The 20,160-nt window shown below is 50.5% G+C and overlaps 1 protein-coding gene across 6 annotated transcripts in view; it reads left to right on the top strand.

The window, feature by feature from the left end:
- The window catches only part of ACSL6 (acyl-CoA synthetase long chain family member 6), a 60,428-nt gene that overhangs the window by 6,922 nt on the left and 33,346 nt on the right, over positions 1-20,160 (top strand). For 3 of the 6 annotated variants that reach the window (XM_069772792.1, XM_069772794.1, XM_069772793.1), the window contains exon 2: positions 19,711-19,931. In XM_069772792.1, the coding sequence (XP_069628893.1) occupies positions 19,711-19,931 (221 nt within the window). Of the gene's footprint in view, positions 1-1,935; positions 2,043-4,333; positions 4,467-19,710; positions 19,932-20,160 lie in introns of those variants that run through there. The other 3 variants (XM_069772797.1, XM_069772796.1, XM_069772798.1) reach the window with 3 other exon arrangements.

Below are 20,160 nucleotides of genomic sequence, written 5' to 3'. Positions count from 1 at the left end.
TCGCTGTGGGTCCATCCCCCTCCTGGCTCACCTGGTTTTATTCTGCCTGGAAAGGGGTTTTTTTGGTGGTGGTTTGGGGTTTTTTTGTGCCGGCTGAGCTCAGCCTTTGCCCGGCCAGGCAAATCCCTGCAGCTGAGAGGCTGCTGAGGGTGGTGTGATGCTCTGACCTGCCAACAACAATCCCGGGCTGTGTTTCCTTTCGGAAAAAAGACATTTGCATATCCTCTATTCACTTTATTTGGTTAAATACATTTGAAAAGGCAAAAGCTCTGGGTCACTGAGACTGAAGAATGAGCTGTCTGAGGGCCTCCCCCCACCTTAACTCTTTGAAACCTTGCTCCAGTGTCTGAGACACATGTCTTAAAATAAATACCCAGAAAGGGGGATTTAAGGGCTGCTTTTGCAGCAGGGAAGGGGAAGGGGGCTGGAGATGGGAAAAAGCCTGCCAGCAAGGAGGCAGCAGAAAGGTGCCATGTACCTCTGAACTGAAAATTCGCTTATGTGCAGGCACAGACTTGGGGAGAGTTTGCAAAATCTAGCACGGGCAGAAAGGTCTTCATGGGGACTCGAAAATGTCTGTGAAAATAGGAGAGCAAAAGCAAGTTACAGCAGTGTCAGGCCCAGAAACGTACTGCATGCTGCAGGGTGTGAAAACCAGAAAGTGGAACTGACTAGAAACAAAAATACAAATAACCTAATTGCTGCTTTAGTTAACAGCAACAACAAACCAACCCAAACAAACCCCAAACCCTAAAGCAACAGCAAAGATCCTGAAACATAACCCAAGTGTTTAAAAACATTCAAACAATGTAACCACTTGTTATTACTGTTAGAAGAAAGAATGTTTCAGCGAAATATTTAACTGAATGTTTAAGGACATCTCAAATCACAGCCCAACCACAGATTTCTCAAAAAACCTTCTGTGAGTTGATGCCAATCCCCAATTTTGCCCCATTTTCTGGTGCAGTGCCAGGCCCTCGCTGCCGGCAGTACTGGAGCTGGGGTTGGGGTCTGTGGCTGGTGGGTGCCAGGAGGCAGAAAGGAGCCCCTTGGACCGGGGCAGGATTTGGCCCCTGCACCTCACTGCGCACTGCAGCCACTGTGCTCAGCTGCAAAATGGAGCCTGTGCTTCTGGGTGCCTGTAAACTGTTTTGAGGATGACAGCTGGGGAAGAGATGCATAAGCAATAAAATCATCATCATGGGTTTATTTTTGTTCCTCTGCCATCCATTGGCATCCCTGCGGTGTAAGGAAATTGAGGGCTAGAGGGAGAGCAGGCAGAAACACTTGCCTGGTAGCCTCATATTAGTGTTCCTAATTATTGAATTAATCCTCTATTCATACAGTATGCTTTCTTCCTGCTGCGCTTCGTAAGTGGTCAAAAATATATGCTGTATAGTCAATACAGGCATAATATCTGACCAGAAGACATAGAAAGAAAAAAGAGACTGCTAAAAAGAAACACAAGGGAGTAAAGTTCCCCCATCTTTTACATGACTTTCATTATTTTAATTAGTGGCTGTTTTTTATTTCTAGTCATGGCAGGATTTTCCATGGATAGGCCTTAAGGAATGTAGAGCTACTGTTGGCAGATTTCTGTTCAGTAACTGAAGCTATTGCCCTGGGTTATGGGACCATCCTGAAAGATGAAGCAGCAGTTTTTATTGAGTTATCCTCAGAATTTGGAAGCGCCGTGTGGGACTCTGGGCTGTGGAGCGATGAAAGCCCAGGAGCTCACAGGCCAGCTCTGAGCCCAGCGTGATTTCGTGGTGGTACAGCTTTGGTTAGCTGCTCTGATGGCTCTGCATCCTCCTGGCTATAAGCATCACTCTGTTTAAAATTCAGCCTTAATCTGTGTTTCTCATGAATTCTAACTGTAAGCATTAAAAGCACTGTGACTTACTGATACAACTTTTTTTTTTTTTTCCTGGACAGGTGGGGTCTCAGCCAAATCCCATAAAAGTCCTTTGAAGTCTTTCCATTGATTTTACTGGTAGTTGGATCTCACTGGGCTTTAGACTGAGCAGTAATCAGCACAAAAGGTGAAGTCTTCTTTCCTTTGTACTTGTAGAGTATGAACAACCCCGCTACTTAACACACTAAGGTGAGGGTCAGTTTTGGACAGCTTTCTACAGAAACCGAAGTCACCTGAGTCCTGGTTTGAAGCACAAAGGGCTTTGTAGCTCCTCTTGCCTTGGCCGGGTCCAGGGTGCTCAGCACCTCCGGGCTCAGCCCCGCCAGCCCTCAGCTTCACATTCTGCAGAGCACAGCTAATACATCTGCAGGAGGCTCTCACACATACTTGAACTGTCCTCTGAGTTCCAGTGCCAAAGGCTCTTAGAGCAAAATCCTGTTTATGGTGAAGTGCTTGCTTTTCCTCAGCTGCGTGTCCAAAAAAGGAGGTTGTCTGCTGTAAAAAGCTCTCCCCATTGCTCTGCTCTGCAAAGCACCTGGCAGAAAACGCCGGGGCGTTGGGGAAGCTTTTATTCTGTGCCTTACTTAGAGTGTGCTTACATCTATCTTCCCTTAAGGTAGGAAGCCTAAATCCAGTTTCCTCCCTTTGTTCTCCCTTGTATTTCTCCTATGGTTGTTCCAGCAAGCGAGTCCTTATGCTCTATGTATGTGCAATGGAAGCAAGACAAGACAATGGGAATAACTGCTCAGGGAATTTACCAGGGAGATAGAAGGGTCTGAAGCTTGTCCCAAAACACTTGCTTTACTGAAGCCCTCCGCCTTTGCTGAGGGTATATTGCCCACTGTGAGCTCCATGGAGCTAGGCAAGAGCATCCCTTATCAACAGGTGCTTGAAAGACCTCTTCTAAATAAATGCAGCACAGTAACTTGGTTTTAATCCAATATTTATTTAAAGTCAGTATTCCCACATCCCCTCTGGAGCACTCCATCATGAACACAACTGTGTTGTATCCATGGGCTACAGGCACCCAAGGGTCCAGCCAGCCCAGAGCTGCTCACACACCTGAAATATTTTCCTGACTACAGAGTTTCTGTCAAGCTGTGGCTCATAAGGAACAAAGGGGCAAGAATCTGAGCTGGTGAATATTGTTGGGGTCCCATTAAGCCAGCACTGTGATGCTGATTTACACCTGCAGACCATTTAGGCCAGTACTCCCTGCCCTACCCTGGCGATTTTATGAATTAAACCTGATTGCAGAATATCCACATGTGAGCCAAACAAGTGATGTTTGACAAGCTTGCCTGAAATCTCATTAAAGATTCTCTTCATTCCTGAGTGTTAAGTGTTCTTTGAGAATTCTCCACTACGCACTCCATGTGCTCAGTATCACAAGTACAATTTAGGACGGGTCAGACAGAAACTTTCTTAACTATGATAATAGTAAAAGAGTGTTCAGACAGCATCTTGCCCTCTGCTCCCCTCTTCTCTGCCAAGTGAATGTGGAGATCTAGCCTATATACAGTTTCAGGGAAAAAAGAAAGAGGTGAGGAAAACAGTAATTTCAATGTTAACAAAGCCAGGTATCGATTCCTTGGGAGGGATGGACTCCTCAAGTGACTTGCTTGACTGTCACAATTCTAAGAAGGACTAGAATAGTAAATAAGGTGGCGATACGGAGCGAGGGTCCTGGTGGGGCCCAGAGGAGTGGCCCACCCGGGGTTATCTTTGCTCAGAAGTGGGGAGTTGGAAGCAATCAGAGACTGTTAGCTTTCAGTTGAAAGGCATGTTCTTTTAGTTAGGGTAAATGTCTTAGCCAGATCTCTCAAATCTTACCGCCACAAATGAATTGGAAAGTTTTTGTTTTGTTATTATCAGTGTAAATTAGCAAACCCTGGTTTTGGCTCAAATGCCAGGTTTTTTCTTTGCTTTTAATATATGTAACAGCATAAGGATGATGTTAGCAATAGTTATTCTCTTGCTATTTTGTTGATTCAGATGATTTGCATTTATTCTACTCAAGCTATGAAGTCTCTCATTTAGCAAACTAGGACTGGCAATGCGGGCTTTCTCACCGTCAGAAACTTCATTTTATGCTGATTTTTCCCAAAAAGGAAAAAAAAAAAAAAAGATGCTATCTTTCATTTTAAACTGAGCATTTGCAGGAAGGCTTTGCAGTTTTACATCCAAAAGCCTTTCCTCGAGCCTGTTAGGAGCCGTAGAGCTTCCAGTACGACGAAGAGACGTGTCAAACCCATGCAATATTCAGCAGCAGAAGGGGCGAGCCTTGCCCATCTGCGAGAAACCGCAATAAGGCTCCCACCGCCGGCAGCTGGAGTCTCCAGTGCCTCAAGGGTTACACTGGAGCGCTGCTGCTGCTGTGCTAATACGGCTTAAGCTGATATTAGCCAAGCTTAACTTCTTTCAGCAGTCTGCAGATGGGAAGGGGGTGGGACGTCCCGGAGTCAGCAGTTCTTCAACAAGTCCAGGAAAATCAGCCCCGGCCATGAGCTGACTGCGCCGGGAGGGGGGACACCGGCTTCCCCTCCACCTGGTGAGTCCCCGGCTGGGTTTTTTTTTTTTCTATTATTTATTATTATTCTTGAAATCTGGGTGAGGAGACGGGGTGGCTCCGGGCGGGACCCCGGGGGGCTTCACCTAGCCCCGGGGTGACCGCAGAGGGTCTCCGGGGTGCTGAGCAAAAAAACCAAACCAAAACAAAAAAAGGGGTGTGGGAGCTCCCTCTGTGCAGAGAGGGACCCCACGGGTGCTGCTGCTGCGGGAAAAGGTGGTCTCGGCTGCGGTTTTGGGTGTCGCGATGCAGGGAGAGCCGGCTGGCAGGACGGGGACGAAACACCAGCACAACCAGAAAGGGTTTGTGGCTTTTGCAGTTTCCTGTTTTTTCAGATGTTTCGAACAGCACTGGGGGTTTGAAGCTCCAGCCCGGCTTTGGCTGGAGCTCACAGCGTTGCAGGAGGCCGGTCCCGCGTGGGCTGGGGGGCTCCGGGGCTCTGGGTCCCCCCCGAGGTCCCTGTGGGCTCAGCGGGGACACCGGCTCTGCCCGCAGCCTGGCCACGCAGCCGGGACAAGGTCACTTAGACGATGGAGATTGGTTTCAGGGGCTGCCCCGGGAGGGCTCTGCCAGTTTGGGCTTTATTCCCCCAAACTCCCGGTCCCACACGTCAGGGCTTGTTTGCGATAGCGGGAGCTCCGCAGAGACCGGCAAACTCGTTTCGTTGTGGTTGACGCCCTGCCAGTTTCCAGGCTTGCTGTATATTGAGTTTCAACCACGCAGACTCCAAGGTGGGCTCTTTGTGATGGACGCTGCTGCCCGTGGGATCTCCAAACACCGGTGGCTGCCATGCGCCTTTGCCAAAGCTGCACGGCAGTGGTAGGTTACAAGCGTTAAATGTACCGCACGACGCGGTTTCTAATCAAACGCTGTGGATTCACACCTCCTTATGTGCGTGCTCCATCCACGTGGGAAGAGCCTGCTGGCGCGTGGGCTGCAAAAGCTGGCAGGGTGTACCCTGGTGTTAGGCACAGAACGTGGAAACCTTATCTGTGGGCACGCAGTACCCGCTCGGGATGTCGAGCGTGGTTTCTTGCTTGCCGTGTCACATTAGTGCGTGCCAGTCCCTGGTGCGTCCCGTCCTTTGGCATGCTGGGGACACGTCGGGTTGGGGACACGAAGAGGATGCTTTCAGGGGGTTGCAGAGAGGGTCCTGGAGGGTGGAGGGTCCCTGCTTGTTCCTGGAGGTGTACAGCGTGGCAGGTCGGGCATGGCCACCGGTACGGCTGCGGGGCCTCCTCGGAAAACCTGCAGAAACCAAACGTGGTTATTTGCTGTTTTCCAGCACCGTGAGAGCGGTCCCTAACGCGGTGACCGTTTCTGCAGTAATCAGCCTTTCTACTGGCTTCACGTGCGAGACACAAACTCAGAGTTATGTTCCTTTAAAAGCACGGCGATGCTCTCGCACGCAGAAAATATGCGGTGATTATTTTGAGAAGCTCTGGCTGTTTGCGGGCACCGTGTGTCGGTGATGACCAAAGGCCGCTGGCGTGGAGCCCGGGCAGGCAGAGGGCACGGCGGGAGCCGGCAGCTTCGTGCAGCGGGTGAAGCCGAACTGCCTGCCCCGCTGCCTGCCCCGCTGCCTGCCCCGCTGCCTGCCCCGCTGCCTTCCATCGACCTGCAGCGGGAGGAGGGAGTCGCTTTCCTTCAGGTCTTTTGGCACATAACCTGCCGCGTTCTTAACCCTTATTTTCTTGCCCCTTATTGCACTGCGAGGTTGCCAAATAAGCCTCAAGCAACTTTCAAAGCCTTCTTTGGCTGCTAGGTTGTTTTGGGATGAAGCCTGGGCTGGATTCAGGCAGTCATGTTGGATGTGCACAGGGTCTGGATAAAACCCTGCTCTCTCCAGGTGTGCTTATACCTTTGGGGTCCCCTCACTCCGTCCCATCTGTGCCGACAGGGTCCTTCAGAAAAGTGCTACAGCTTGCAGGGCGTTTGATTGGTAATTAACCTGGCCTAAATATAGACAGCTTACTCTAAGTGAGGGATACAACTATATTTATTATAGTTAGATCATGACATGACTGTTAGTTTTTTTTAAGCTCCCATTTTTGGTGTCATTTTCTAGTTTTGGATTCCAGCATGACAGTCGCAACGCCGTCTTCATGGGCACGTGTTTGACGCACAACAGGCAGACGGCCTTTTGGTCCGCTCATTGTTCATGTGGCTCTGCTTTTACCGTGGTGGCAGGTCAGCAAGTTTTGGAGCTCTTCAAGCTGTAATCTTGCCTTAAAGAGAATTGTTCCTTATAACAAAGACAGTTCTTAGCTATTATATGGTAGAAGCTAGCAGGTCGTGGCCTCAGTCTAGGTCTTTTGCAGCAGCAGATGAAAATCTGCGGTGTGATACTGCATGGGCAGCCTCCTGCAGACAGCAAGGCGCCTGATTTCCAGGATCTTCACAGCCGGAGGCAATGCCAGCTGCAGTTCAGCCTGCTTAGCCCTGCTGCAAACACTTTCTACATAACTATTGATATTACAGATGGCAAGACAAAACTGAAATTTGACCAAGTAAGAGTTTCAGTCCGGTCTGAGCTGTCAGCAAAACAACACAGGCTAACGCATGGCTGGGAAGTGGTGTACAAAATATTCCTGTTCTTTCCTATCCTCTGCAGGACTAGCTCTAGGCATGCCATTGCGTTGTCTCTTAAGTGTTATGGAAGGTCTTCTGTTATAAGCTTGTTTACGTTTTTACGTTGCTTTGGATGATGCATTCCCAGGGCTGCCACGCTTGCCTGAATGTAAGGCAATGGCCATGCAGAATGCTCGGAGTGTTATTCAGAAACTACTTTATTATGGTACTGCCGCCAAAAGAAACAGCAGCAACAAACCCCCAAAAGTTTGCAGCTGGATCAGTTCCCCTGCGCCATTCCCTGGGCCGCTGCACAAATATTTGTGCTGGCGCCTGGGAAAGGCATGGTGGGAGTGGGAAAGGCATGGTGGGAGTGGGAAAGGCATGGTGGGAGTGGGAACGACACCAGGGGCAGGAGCGGGCAGGAGGGCTCCTTGCACTGGCAGGATTTGTTACGCCGTCCAGCCACGACATCCCGGCATGTCATGGGGGATCACAGCCTGCATGGGCTCGGCTGCGGTCTGCTCTTGACAGGGGAGGAGGTGGGTTTGTGGTGAGTCAGGGAACTGCCCTGCTCCCACTGGCCGTGGCCAGGTAAAGTGCAGGGTGGCCCCTGCGACCACACGCTGCAATTTAGCATTAAACGAAGCCACCCTGATCCATGCTGCTGCCAAGGTCTCCAGCTGCCCTCGCTGCATCCACGCTTCTGGCTCCGTCATGGCACCGGTGCTTATGATGCCCCCAGGCATGGATTTGGTTGGAAGCTATCCATTTTTTCCTGTTACTTTTGCAGGACAATTAGTTTAGTGCCAGCTCAGTTGCCTGCTCCGGCCAACAGCCTTGCACCCCAGGGTGGGCATAAGGCAGAAGGGGGCAGCAGCTGGTGGGGCGGACCCCCCCATGGCCCCTTCCAGCGGTGGCGTGGGTTTGGGTCACCCCATGCCGCCGTGCAAACAGCAAGCAGAAATGAAACCTAGTGCAGCATGTGCACACAGTGGGAGAGCAACCAGGGCCAGCTCCTGCCTTCTGGTGTCCCTTCAACCCCCCCCGTGTCACTGCAACCGGTCTCGCACATACTGACCACGCAGACGTGGCCAAGGGCAGGGTGTGAACGGTCACGGAGAGCCGAGCCGGGCTGGGAACCGGCAGTGTAAGGACCTGCCTGCATGCCTGTCCTTGCCTGGTAGCGACCTGCAGAGCCAGCCCAAAACAGCCAGGGCAAACCATGCTCGTGTACCTGCTTATTCCCTGCCTGGGCGTGCAAGAGCAGAAAATTTCACCCAAAATCTCCTTTCCTCCACCCAGCCCTGGGCTACCAGGGGCTTTGCAGACTGAGATGGCCACAGAGGGCTTGGGTCTGGAGTGTTCAGGTGGGGAGACTGAAAATGAGCCCTGCAGCAAGCTGCAGAGGGGGTTCCATCCCACCTGGGCGCGTTGAAAGGCAGTGTGTAGTTAGCAGGGGTACGGAAAGTGATCCCCAAGGGCTCTGGGTAGCCTGTGGGTTGGGGCTGGGAGTGCAGGTGCAGTCGAGGCTGAGACAAGCGGCACTACGGCAAATCGCAGCCTCCGCTGAGCAATGAAAGGTGTGCCTTTCATCGAAGAAAGGAAGGAAAAAAAGAAACTGGAACAATGAAAAGGGAATTAGCAAGGTCCGTAGCTGAACTTCCCCAGCCCGTTGGGTGCTGTGGTTGGACACCCCTTCCTTCCCCTGCCGCAGACGGCTGGTGGTCCCTGCGCCTCTGCACTCACCAGCACTGACCCTCCTGCAAAAACTTCAGGTTAGTGAGGTTCTTAGCAGGACCACGGCCTCTACAGACAGTACCAAGGCTTGTTTAAATTCAATCAATATTTGAAGGCAAATGTCAAAGCTTTGCCTGGCAATAAGCCATCAAGCTCTTTGCAGAGCACCTTCGTCTTTCTGCTTTGCAAAACTGGCTGTCATGGGTGCAGCTGCCTTTTCCCTCTCCATTCAGCGCTTCTCTTTGTACTCTGCCCCAGATAACTATTTTTATGCAATTATTTAAGCTGTTTGTTTGCTGCCTGTCACGCAGCATTCAAGAACTGTATAGTATATGGGACAATCAACCATCAATGTGTCATTGTGTGTGTCCCCCCCAACCCCAACAAAACCCCTTCTTCCCAAGAACTGAGACTTACAAACGATCGTGGGTACGTCTGGGAAGCGGGGAGCTTTGCAGACGCTCTGCAAGCAGCTTCCAGAACCGGACCCCAGCCCTGGCAAGAGCAGCACCACGGTGCAATGCAGAGACAGAAAACAGCCCCACTTTAACGATGCCTGCAGGGCACAGCGCTTAAATATGAGCCCCAGCAAACATGCATAGGATTCACTGGCACCTGTAAACTTTGCCATAAGGCTGAGGGGCAAATTTTCTCCTGCTTCAGTCACCTCCATGGGTTGCTCCCATGGCCCACACTGCCTGCAAGCTAAGGAAGTATGCTGTGGTTTCCCCAGATGAAACTGCAGCCCCTGAGCTGGTTTTGGCACAGCTGTGTAAGCGGTCCCCATAGAGCTGCAGGCAGAAGACCAAAGAGTCAGAAAACCACATAGCTCGGGGGGTTTGCTTTGTCTTCTGGCTGGGTTACGACTTAGCTTGGAGGAATCGCCTGAGCCTGCTTTGGGCAAGCACACAGCAGCCACGCTGGCACAAGAGGGATGTGCTGAGGAGGACAGCGGGTGCAAAAATATCCCAGCTGGATTTTGCCATCTGAACTTCATCCTCTGCAACCACAGGCTGGGGTTTTTAGCCTGGTCAATGAAACCTTGTGACTCTGGTTCACATGCTGGCGCTGGGTAACATTTTAAGGACGTTTCAGCAGTTAGAGGAGCTTTTTCATCACCGTGCCTTAGGCAGTTGATAGACTTCAGAGGCAACAGAGCTCGAGCTGTTGAGTTTTTCCCTTCGGGTAGGGAACTTAAAATACTTGCACAGGCATCCTAATGCTTCGTTATCCAGACGAGTGACAGATTTGGAGCAGGATCCCAGTCTCAGCTTTCCTGTACAGGAGTCACGGTGGCTTCAGAGTACTGCTGTGCTGATCTGCTCAAGGGTGCGAAAGGTATTTTTAGGTTAGTTCACACCTGTGAGCTGGGCCTGAGCGTGGTGAGGAGGTGTGGAACTGGAGGATGAAGCTTTCCGTGGGGCGTCTGGCATCAGCAGCTCAATAGGTGGACCTGACGCAGAGGGATGAGGATGAGCTGTCGGTGTGGTCCCGAGCACGGAGCGTTTCCAGCCAGCTGGGTAGTGGATTTTGCTGTCTGAAACATTAGAAGTGTGTAAAGTAAGATCTCCGCACAGTTGCTGAATTATTTATTGAATAATTTCTCTTGGCAAGGGGACTGGTATGCTGTAGATATTTTAGATACTTTAAATACCTCTATTTATGTGCAATTACTGTGCTCTTTCTGTAAAATTGGACTTTCAGGACATTGAGCTCCTTGTTAGCATTTTCCCCTTTTTAGTGGATGCTTGCAAAGATCTTGTGTCTTGCAAATGCATTTCCTTGCAAATCCATTTCTCGGCAGCGCGGAGCGGAGGCCAGCGCCGCTCCTCCGGGTTGCTTGGAGATTCCCATCCTTTGTCTGCACCCTGCCTTTGGCGTTGGGGTGGCGAGGAGGAGGAGGAGGCTGGTGGGTCAGCGGGGACCCTGCGCCCAGTGCTGGGCTCTGCCACCGGCTCCGTCCCCGGGAGCCGCAGCGGAGCGCGGTGCTGAGGAGGAGCCCGTGCTGTTCACACACCAGATGCTCGGTGAGAAGGAGTTTTTTCAGGAGTGTGAGATGTCTCTGCGATAATGCTAGTGGCACAAGTGGTAACTATCAGTCACGCAGAGCAGGGGGAAATTTTATTTTTTTTGTATATATGTGCACACACACAGAGAGGCATATACATCCACATATGCAGATAATTGCATGTCTATATATATGTACGTATAATAGTACCCAATCCTTTGGCAGCCTCTTCTCTGAGACAATTTTTCTGCACCCAGAGTGAAACTGCCTGCCTCTCCAGAAAAAAAAAAAAATCAAAAAAAAATCCAGCTTGCATCACTTGGCCAAGTTCATACCACAGCCCCAACCATGCGTTGAACCGGTCCCTTTCATTCATCCCTGTCCTCTCCCTGCTCCGCTCAGTAACCAGAGGTCATGCGAAAGCATTGCTGGCTTCCTCAACATGAAGTTTATTTGCCTTATTCCTCTCCAGCAGATCAAAGAGGCTTGACCCGGATGGAAAGCCCTTTTCCGTGGCAGATAACTCCGCTTTGCTGACCGGGGAGGGACAGCACTGGGGGGGTGAGCGGGGAGGCAGTGGCACAGGGATGGTCCCTGATGGCATCACGTCTGCTCCCCATGCCCCAGACACCCAGTCCGGGGTGCACTGAGCTCCGCTGGCACGAAAGCAATTCGAGCTAAAGAGGCTTATGTACCATTGAAACCCCGTTCTTTAACAGTCTTGTTGGCAAAAGGCCAGTTTAACAGATTGGACCGGCCTGATTCCCAAAGGAAAGGGAGAAGGACGATTTTCATTAGTAAAAATAAAATATAAAAATTATAAACTGTTTTTATTAGATTTGTTGCTCGTTGGGTGCTTCTCCAGTGTCCAGTCCCCGGAGAGTGCCACAGCCTCGCAGGTGTTGTGTGCCTCTCCTCCCTTGTTCGCTATCCATGCAAATAGACGTCCCACAGCAAATCCGTGTTCTGCATCCATTGCCTCTCACACCTCCTTATGCTGTCTGAGTCCTGGCATAATAATCCCCCCAAAAAAGCAATTTTATCTCTAAACTGATTCCTTTTTCTTTTTTTTTTTTTTTTTCTTTTCTTCCCAATTATGACTCCCTGAGTTACAGTGGAACCATAGTCAATGAGGACTAATGCCTTTGCTTTGATTCTTAAATCACATATACAATTATGACTTGACCCTGCAAAGAACTGTGTAACCTAAGTAAAACACAATAATTGTGGCTTATATATTGTTGCACTTGGGAGTCAATTACTTCACTCACAGTGGGTGAAATTAAGCACCTGCAAGAGTTTGTTTTTGTCTGGCTTTGGTGGGTCGGGGGCATTTTTATTTTTAATGGAAGACACAGTTTTGATGAAAATATACTGTCCCAAAAATCAAAGTAGTGATACATCGCATGGAAGCCATGGGAGTTTGCTTCAGTGTGACCTGACTGAAGGTGAGAGACTTTAAATGGGGAAAAGGGCTATAGTGAAACATGTCACTTTAGGAGGAAAAGCAGGTAAAGTTTAGGGAAGTTTTAAATAGTGTTAGCCTCAGCTTGGCCGATAATCCCAATAATTGCTGAATCCCGAGTAGTTACAGCTGATTAATCCTTGCAGAGTACAGAGGGTCCCAGTATACACAGCTAAGTGAGCGTGAGATGGGTCAGGGCTGCGGGGTCGCCGGTGCCCGAGCTGCTCGCGGAGGGGTATGGGCCAAGTAACGAAATAATATATTTCGGGTCACTGTTGTGGTGACATGTTTATACCACAATTACACGTGTAGGGCAGAAGTGGTTAGGAGTCCTGCAAAAGTATGTGAGCCAAGGATCGCTTGTCTTCTGTTGCGTTTCGGGGCCGTTTACTGGATTTCTGCACATTGATTCTTTCATAGTTTCAGATACTTATGGTGCTCGTATTTTCCCCTTTAAGTTTATCACCCCCTTTGGCCTTTCTCAAGCAGTCTGTAAGGCTGGCAGGTTGTCTGGCTTCCTGTCTCGTGGCAGTGCAACTCTTCTGTAAGGTTTTCGGTAGCTATAATGACCAGTGAGTATCTGATGGCATTTCCTCTCTGTGATTAACACTGTTGAGCTGGCTTTGTGCCTGCTATAAAGTGTGGCATTACTATTTCCATAAACCCTCTAGTGTAAAACTATTAAAAGGGAGAATAAAATTGACCTAATCTCAAACTAGCTGAAAATAGAAAGGTGGCCAGGTGCCCCGAGCTTCCCAAATTTCTCCTCTTTAATTAAAACAAATGAGAAAAAATCTGCAGGTTCTGAATAAACTGGGTATTACATTTGTGGCTGAAGCACAACAAAGGCTGGACTTCAGTTTTTGTAGTCAGAGATCTCATTAGATCACTTGTTCTTGTAAAACCTTTTGCATCTCTGCCTATGCAAGTGTGAGACCAGTCTGCTGCGGAACGGCCGGTGTCCCCGCTCCTCGGCCAAGCCCGACCACAACCCAGACGGGCCTTAGGCTGGGAACTGAACGTTCATCCAACTCCTCATCTTCTGTGCCCATACAAGAAAAAATTGCGGAGGTGCATGGCAGAGGCTGGCTTGGCATCGTCTCTGGTTTTAATTACAGCAGCGATTAGGAATTCATAGCCTGTGGTCTCCCAAGAGCTGCTGTCCTGGCCAAGTTAGAGAAAGTCAGCGGTACCTGAGCTGCATTTAATGACAGCAGCTCCTCCCAGGATTGCTGTCCCACTGTGTGTTTGCATGAAGCTTGGAAAAAGGGGGGGAAAAAAAAAAGAAAATTTGTACTCTGCAAGCAATACACAAAATCCCCAAATGCCTTCTGCCCGCATGGTTACAGCAGGCTCTGCGCACACATTTTCAGAAGCATGTTAATCGTTGCAAGAGCTTTCGTTTAAATTAGCAAATGTGTTCTGGTGATGCAGTCCAACTAATACCTGCCAGTTGTATGTGTCCTTGTGAATTCTGATGCTCCCTTACCCTCTGTAAATGGAGACACTTATGTAGTGACATAGTCACAAGATGATTTGAACCCTTATCTCAAAGTCACCCGAACCTTGTGTACAGAGTACTGCCGGTGTTGGTTTTTTTCGGCAGGGGAAGGTAAGGGAAAATGGTCCAAACTTTGCTGGGTGCTTCCTTGAGCAAACCTTCTGTCCCTGACCCTGCTTCAGGAAAGCAACTGCAAATCTCAGAGCCTGGGGTCTGCAGAGCTGAACGTGAGAAAACACAGCTTTACGAGTTCAAAGAGCTCATACTGTTTCACTTGAGTGAAATCCCTCTAAATCTGCCTCTCTGGATTGAGATGTTTTAGATCCTGTAAATTCTGTTTCCTCAGTGAAATGAGTGAGCAGCCGGTGCCGTAGCCAAGGACACGGATCTGTGGCAAGCGCCGGCTGACAGGGATATTCCTCTCGCTGCAGCTCGCACGGAGAGAAGCTGTGGGTCTGCAGGCTCTGAGCCATTGGGTGTCTGCTGGCTGCATTTTGTAGTTCCCCACTGCAAACACTTAATTCTCTCAGACATACTGAAAAGCTGCTTATTTGATTTTGGTTTAGTGCTACGAAGTCAAGTGTAAATAGCCTTTTTTTTTCCGCTCGAATATAGGGATAGTAATTAGATGCTTTGCCCAGTTTCCAACAGAAAATGAATCACCCGCCTCTTCCCTACCCCGCTGTGAATGCAGGGTGGGCAGGAAGATAAAGGCATCTCAAAAGGAGTTCTCCTTCCCAAGCAGGCGCCCGGGTGCTGACGTAATGGTAGGAAGGATGTGATTGCATGGATGCACAGAACGGGTAAAATTTTAATTGCATTATGCATACACCAGTAGTTCGAGGCTGTTCCCACACTGGTGTATGTCACTAAAACTCCATTGACTACACTGGAGTTACAGAATCGCTTCCAGCAGGAAAAGATCAAAACCGAGTGGCACAATAGTGCCATTTGTAACTACAAAAAAATAAATAAATAAGCATTGTCCCTGTGGTGGTTGCCTGCTAGCAAAGGCTGGTCAGTGAGTCAAAGCCCAGTGTCGCTGCTGGCTACCCAAAACTGGCCGCAGCAGCCCTGTTCACCCCAAACTTTGGGCACGGGAGGTTTCTCTCACCCCTGGCTGTTCCCTCCTAACACCTCACCAGCACTTCTTCCTTTCTCAGAACCGCTTCCTTCTGCTCCCCCTTGCATATCTGTTTCTCTTTTCTCTGCCATGGGAATACTTTAGAAATCCAGCGGTAATGTGAAGTCCCGTTTGGAGTAAATGGAAATGTCGGTGTTTCCACGTGCCACGTGCACGGACGCTGCGCTCTGCTCGGCCGCTTGCTCGTGGGGAGCACGCACGGCAGCAGGGCGGTGGATTCACCGCAGGTGACAGAAATGGGACAAAACCGCTGGAGAAAGGGTGCAGGGAGAATCCTGCTGCTGCTCCTGAGACCGAGGTGACGGCAGCGGCTGCTTGTGGTGTGCTCTGGGGTGTGACACTGCCTTGCTGATGGGAATGCCAGCCCAACTGTGATGGCTTTTTTTTTTTAATTATTTATTTTCCTGGTCACACAAGAAATATATTCACAGAGCATGTGACTGTGAGGTGCTCACCCGCTCAGCTCGACTTGTCGGAGCAGGCTGAGATCCAGGCAGCCCTGAGCCCTGTTTCTGCAGGCGAGGGAGAAACAGCTTCTCCTGGGGTAAGAGGGTGCCGGGGTTTCTCCCGTCTGGACCGCGCTGCTCCTCCCAAACACACCTGGGCCCCTTTCCTGGCCGCCTTCCCAAGGCAGGTTTGCTGCCCCGAGCAGATCAAGTATGGGCTCATCCCGAATCACTTTGGGATGCAGAAATCAAGATTAACTGTTGCAAAAGGCAAGCCGGATGAGCTTTGTAGTGCAAAAATCAAATATGATTGGAAATGGGGATCAGTGACTGAAGTTACAGGTCTTGGGTAGAATAAGAGGATTCAAAGGTGCTGGGAACTTCCCTTGACTGGGTAAGTTCACTTTTAAGAACAGGATCTTGTGCTCAGTGTATATGTTTAGTCTTCATTGAACTTAGATTGCTGAGTGAAAGTAGGAAAACATAAGCAGATGAGTTTGTGAACCTTCTCCTTACCACATTAGCACTTCTACCTAACTCTCCCAGGGATCTCAGCACACTTGTTGCATTTGGGCAGAAAACTAAGTGCATTTCTGCTTTCAAGTGTATTTTCTGATATTGTTTCCCATTGCTGACATTTCCATCACTGTGGCACCCTCTGAGATGCCCTGCAGTGTACTTAAAATGACTCACTAACAAGAAGTACTTACTTTTTTTATTTATTTTTTTTATTTAATCATAAAGGAACTAAAAATCCTTGCAGTCTTCGTGGTCCCAGGAATCTCTAAGCTCACCATGGAAATGTGCTGACCTCCGTGGGCCATCAGCTTCCCTTCAGCAGGGAAAAGTGAATTTCTATCTTCCAGTCATACTTATTTATGATGTGGTTATGAATGAAGGATTCGGGGACTTGTTCCAGGGATATGATCTGCTGCATGACAAAAACTTCAGGTTGGTGGGAAATAGTGGCCCAAGTAGGAATCTAGCAGAAGGCAGCAGAATGTGGCACAAGTGGTCAGAAACAATAAATGTACCATGAGCACTTGATTGAGAGGAATGTTCTGATTTTTCCCCTGGGAGCAGATGGAGTGGGTGCAATTTAAATAGTTTCCCCATAGGTCTTGTGTAACTTTGCCTGCTGCAACACGTTTTACCTCACTGCAGTGGCAGATGCTGCCAACAGCACCCGGCTCGTGGTGCTTGATGGTCCATAGTGTCCCTGCCACCACCCCGATAAGGGGAACGTGTTCCATGCAAACCCAGGGAGCACTGTGCCCATCTCTTTGCTCAAGCCAAATACCTCCCAGCAATTAGAAGTGATTCTTAATTCTGTATTAAAGCATCGTATCTTTTTGGCAAATTAAAAGCACGGTTTTGATGTCTCTAGAGCAAATTTTCAAAATCCAGGTACTGACATAAATGACACCTGACACGTGTCAGAGGGATGCAAAGTCAGTAGAGGTGTAATCACACTTTCTTCATTATCTGTGTTATAAAACAGTTTTATTCGCATATTGTATAGGCTCTGGCTTCCAACGCTTGTTTGTTTTATTGCAACCCTGACTCTCACGATCCTTTTGCCAGTGCTACCATCTCCAGGTGTCCGTGGATGCCCTGTACCCAGACAGACGTACAGAAAGCCCTGGCCCTGGGGCTCCCCAGGTGATACCCGCAGCCGAGCAGGGCAGAAGCACGTGGCTGCGGCCAAGCATCCCCGGTGGCAGCGCTGCCGCTGCTTCGCTCTTCCCACAAGCACCTTCCCAGCTTTCCGCTTTGGGCTTGGCAGCACAGGTGGATACAAAACCCTGCTCACAGGCTGATGTTGAGGGAGTCATTCTCAAGATTTCGGTGTAACCAGCAGCCATGGCAAATTGGGCAACTACCTTTGGTGGGACAGGCTGTGTTTCTGGGAGCAGACAGTTTTAAGTGGGACTTGCTGAAATGCTTTTGCACAAATAGCTAATTCATCAGTAAATGAATAGCTCCCTTGCTGAGCTTTCCCACTTTTTGTAGTTTGCTAGTAAAAGCATGTTTGGCAAGCTGCTTTTCATAGCCTCATGTAGGGAAGTATCAAGGGAGGAGAAATCAGCACTCCATCTCGGTTCATCCTAACATCATTGCAGCCACGTAGCCAGTATTTTATCAGATGCAGAGGTTTCTGGAAAGATGCTCAAAGCTCAGGAGAAAATTACCCCATAGGTGGGTATTGCCCAGTAACATCATCTGGATGCTGTTTCATTTGCTGTGACCACTGCAACCGTTCTTGGAGGGGCTGGTTTTGGTCCCAGAGGGTTTGCACAGTCGGGAACTCCTGGGGAAGCAGAGGAGGCTGCGGGATGCTGGGCTGGCACCGGGGTGCAGCATCTGGCCCAAGGAATGACTGGGCCAGGGCCCACAGGAGGGAGATGGCCCCGAACACGGGCTCTGTGTCACCACCACCGTTCCCTGCTGCCCCCTGCCACATTGTAGCCCGACAATGGGTGAGGTTAATTGTTCGCTGTGGTTTTTTTGCGGGTGCAAACTTAAACCTCCTCCAGAGCCTTGTGCGAGGGGTGCCCCTCCGTTTGCAGACTGGCCTGCGCCAGCCTCCACAGCTCGTTCGGCACAAATAGGGGAAAAGGCTGCGAGAGGGTTGTCCTGACCTTCGGCGAAACCCAGACGCTGTTCCCAGGAGGAATAAAGCTGGTTAGTGTTAACGTCAGTGGTGCCATTGTGCGGGAAGTCCTGCCCCCCCATGGGACCAATGCCCCCCCCCGTTAATCACTCAGTAGCTCCACAAGCTGGAGCAAGGCCAGAGGGTGAGAGGAAAGGGGTTGCCTGGGCTCCTGCGGTGGAAAAGCTTTTTTCTTTAAGGTCTTGACTGCTGGTAAAGTCATAAATAGAGCTGTGAGGTTTAACAGGAAACCTTAACTGTTTGGATTCCCTCCTCTGCAGCATCCCTTGCAGGGCTGGCCGTTATTGCAGACTCCCTGGTGGGGAGTTGATACTGGGCCGTTACTGTAAATACGAGTTATTTAAAATGCTTCTTGTGTGCTCAACGGCCAAACCCTGAGGACAGCCTCACCTCGTACCCCAGGAGCAGCGAGCAGGGTGCCTGGCTCCTCTCTCTGGTGGCCGTTTCTGCAAAAGAGAAAAGTAAGGCAAGCTGCAGTGGCTGTGTTTGGAAAGGTGCCCACTCATCTGCTTGCCCTCTGCTTTCCCAGCGAGTAGCTCTTACTCCATGAGTCCAACACAAGCTAGACCGTACGGCAGAGAGCTGCCTTCCCTGCACCCACAGCAAAGTGATGCCGGCAGGTATAAAGGGAATGAGCTGGGGATGGCAGAGCGTTACCATCCTGGGTCATAAAACTTGTCCCATCACCTGTCTACTCCGTGCACAGCCCTCTTTACAGAAAAGGAGAAAAGGTTTTCTCTTTGCTTTTAGTTTCGGTGCTGTCAGAGCAGCGTGGGGGGGTCCCCAGCAGCCCCACTGTGTCCGAGGAGCCGAGGCTCCAGCCCTTCTCTTCTCGTGCCCTGCACCCTGCGGGACTGCCCGCTGGGGAATGCCCTGGCACTTCTCCCTCCCGGCAGCCACCCGTCTCCCCCTTGGAGCACCCAGAAGCATTGCGTCCAGTGGGGCTGTAGGGTGGGGACCCCGCGGTGGCGTGCGCTCAGCCTGATACCCCCGCGCTCCCTTATCCCCATTCCGCAGTCGCTTGTTGTTTCTTCCAGGAAACATTTAAGCGATGAAACGAAACTTTCCGTGGCTCGAATCGCCTATAATTTATCCCGATGCAAATCGTAAGGAACTCGAAGTTGAGAACGTGAAGCTGGCATAAAGGCAGAAAGCGGTCTTTCGGAGCGTGCCCGCACGGCCTTTTGCGCACAGAGGCACGCTGGCTTTGCCCCGCTCCCCGTGAGCCGAGGGCTTGTGGCCGGAGCTGGCATCGTGCTGCCTGACCCTGCCGGGGGCCGCGGCCACCACGCAGCCCCCGTCCTGCTCGGGGAAGGCAGACCAAGCTCCTGGCAGCCCTGAGGGTATGGTCATAGCTGGAGCCCAGAGCTTGTCGCAGCATCTGTCTGCTACAGATAACTGCAGCTGCGTCGCCCGATGTATGTTTGTGCTCAGTTGGCCTTTAGGAGTGAGCTGGCTGCTCCTGCTCGCCCTTCTGGGGATGTTTCCTCCTTTCTTGTATCTCTTCCATAGATGCTGTTCTTCTCAAGTGAAGGTGGTTGTTGGTGGGCAGCAGCGCAGCGCGTTTGCAATGGCTGACGAGGGAAAACACGTTCTCCCCCTCCCGAGCCGCGCAGACCCGCGCTGCCCGTGCCCATCCCGTGGCGCGAGCTGACCCCATCCTTCTGACTCTTGCAGAGTTCGCCGTTTCGCTCGTGGAGAAGATGCAGGCTCAGGAAATCCTACGGAGCCTGCGGCTCCCCGAGTTTGACGACCTCAGCCAGTTTTTCCGCAACCTGCCGGCCTCGGCGCTGGTCGGCATCGGTGCCTTCGCGGCCGTCGTTGCCTACTGGTTTGCCAGCCGGCCCCGGGCTGTGAAACCGCCCTGCGACCTGCGGATGCAGTCGGAGGAAGTTGAGGTGAGCCCAGGGGCACCCCGGCAGGAGGGGATGGGTTTCACCTGAGGTTTGTGTGCCTGGAAATGACCGCAGGGGATGCCAGGAGGTGCTTTTGTTCGTTTCAAGGGCTTCTCAACCTCATCCTGAAATCAGGCTTGTAGTGCGCTACACCAGGGATCGCCTCACTCCTTAATTCACCTTTTTCCGTAAAGTGGAAAACTAGAATACAGCCCGTTAATTTATCCTCTTA

This window comes from Haliaeetus albicilla, chromosome 27, assembly GCF_947461875.1.
Source record: "Haliaeetus albicilla chromosome 27, bHalAlb1.1, whole genome shotgun sequence".
Taxonomy (NCBI): Eukaryota; Metazoa; Chordata; class Aves; order Accipitriformes; family Accipitridae; genus Haliaeetus; species Haliaeetus albicilla.
This window is presented reverse-complemented; position numbering and strand designations above follow the sequence as displayed.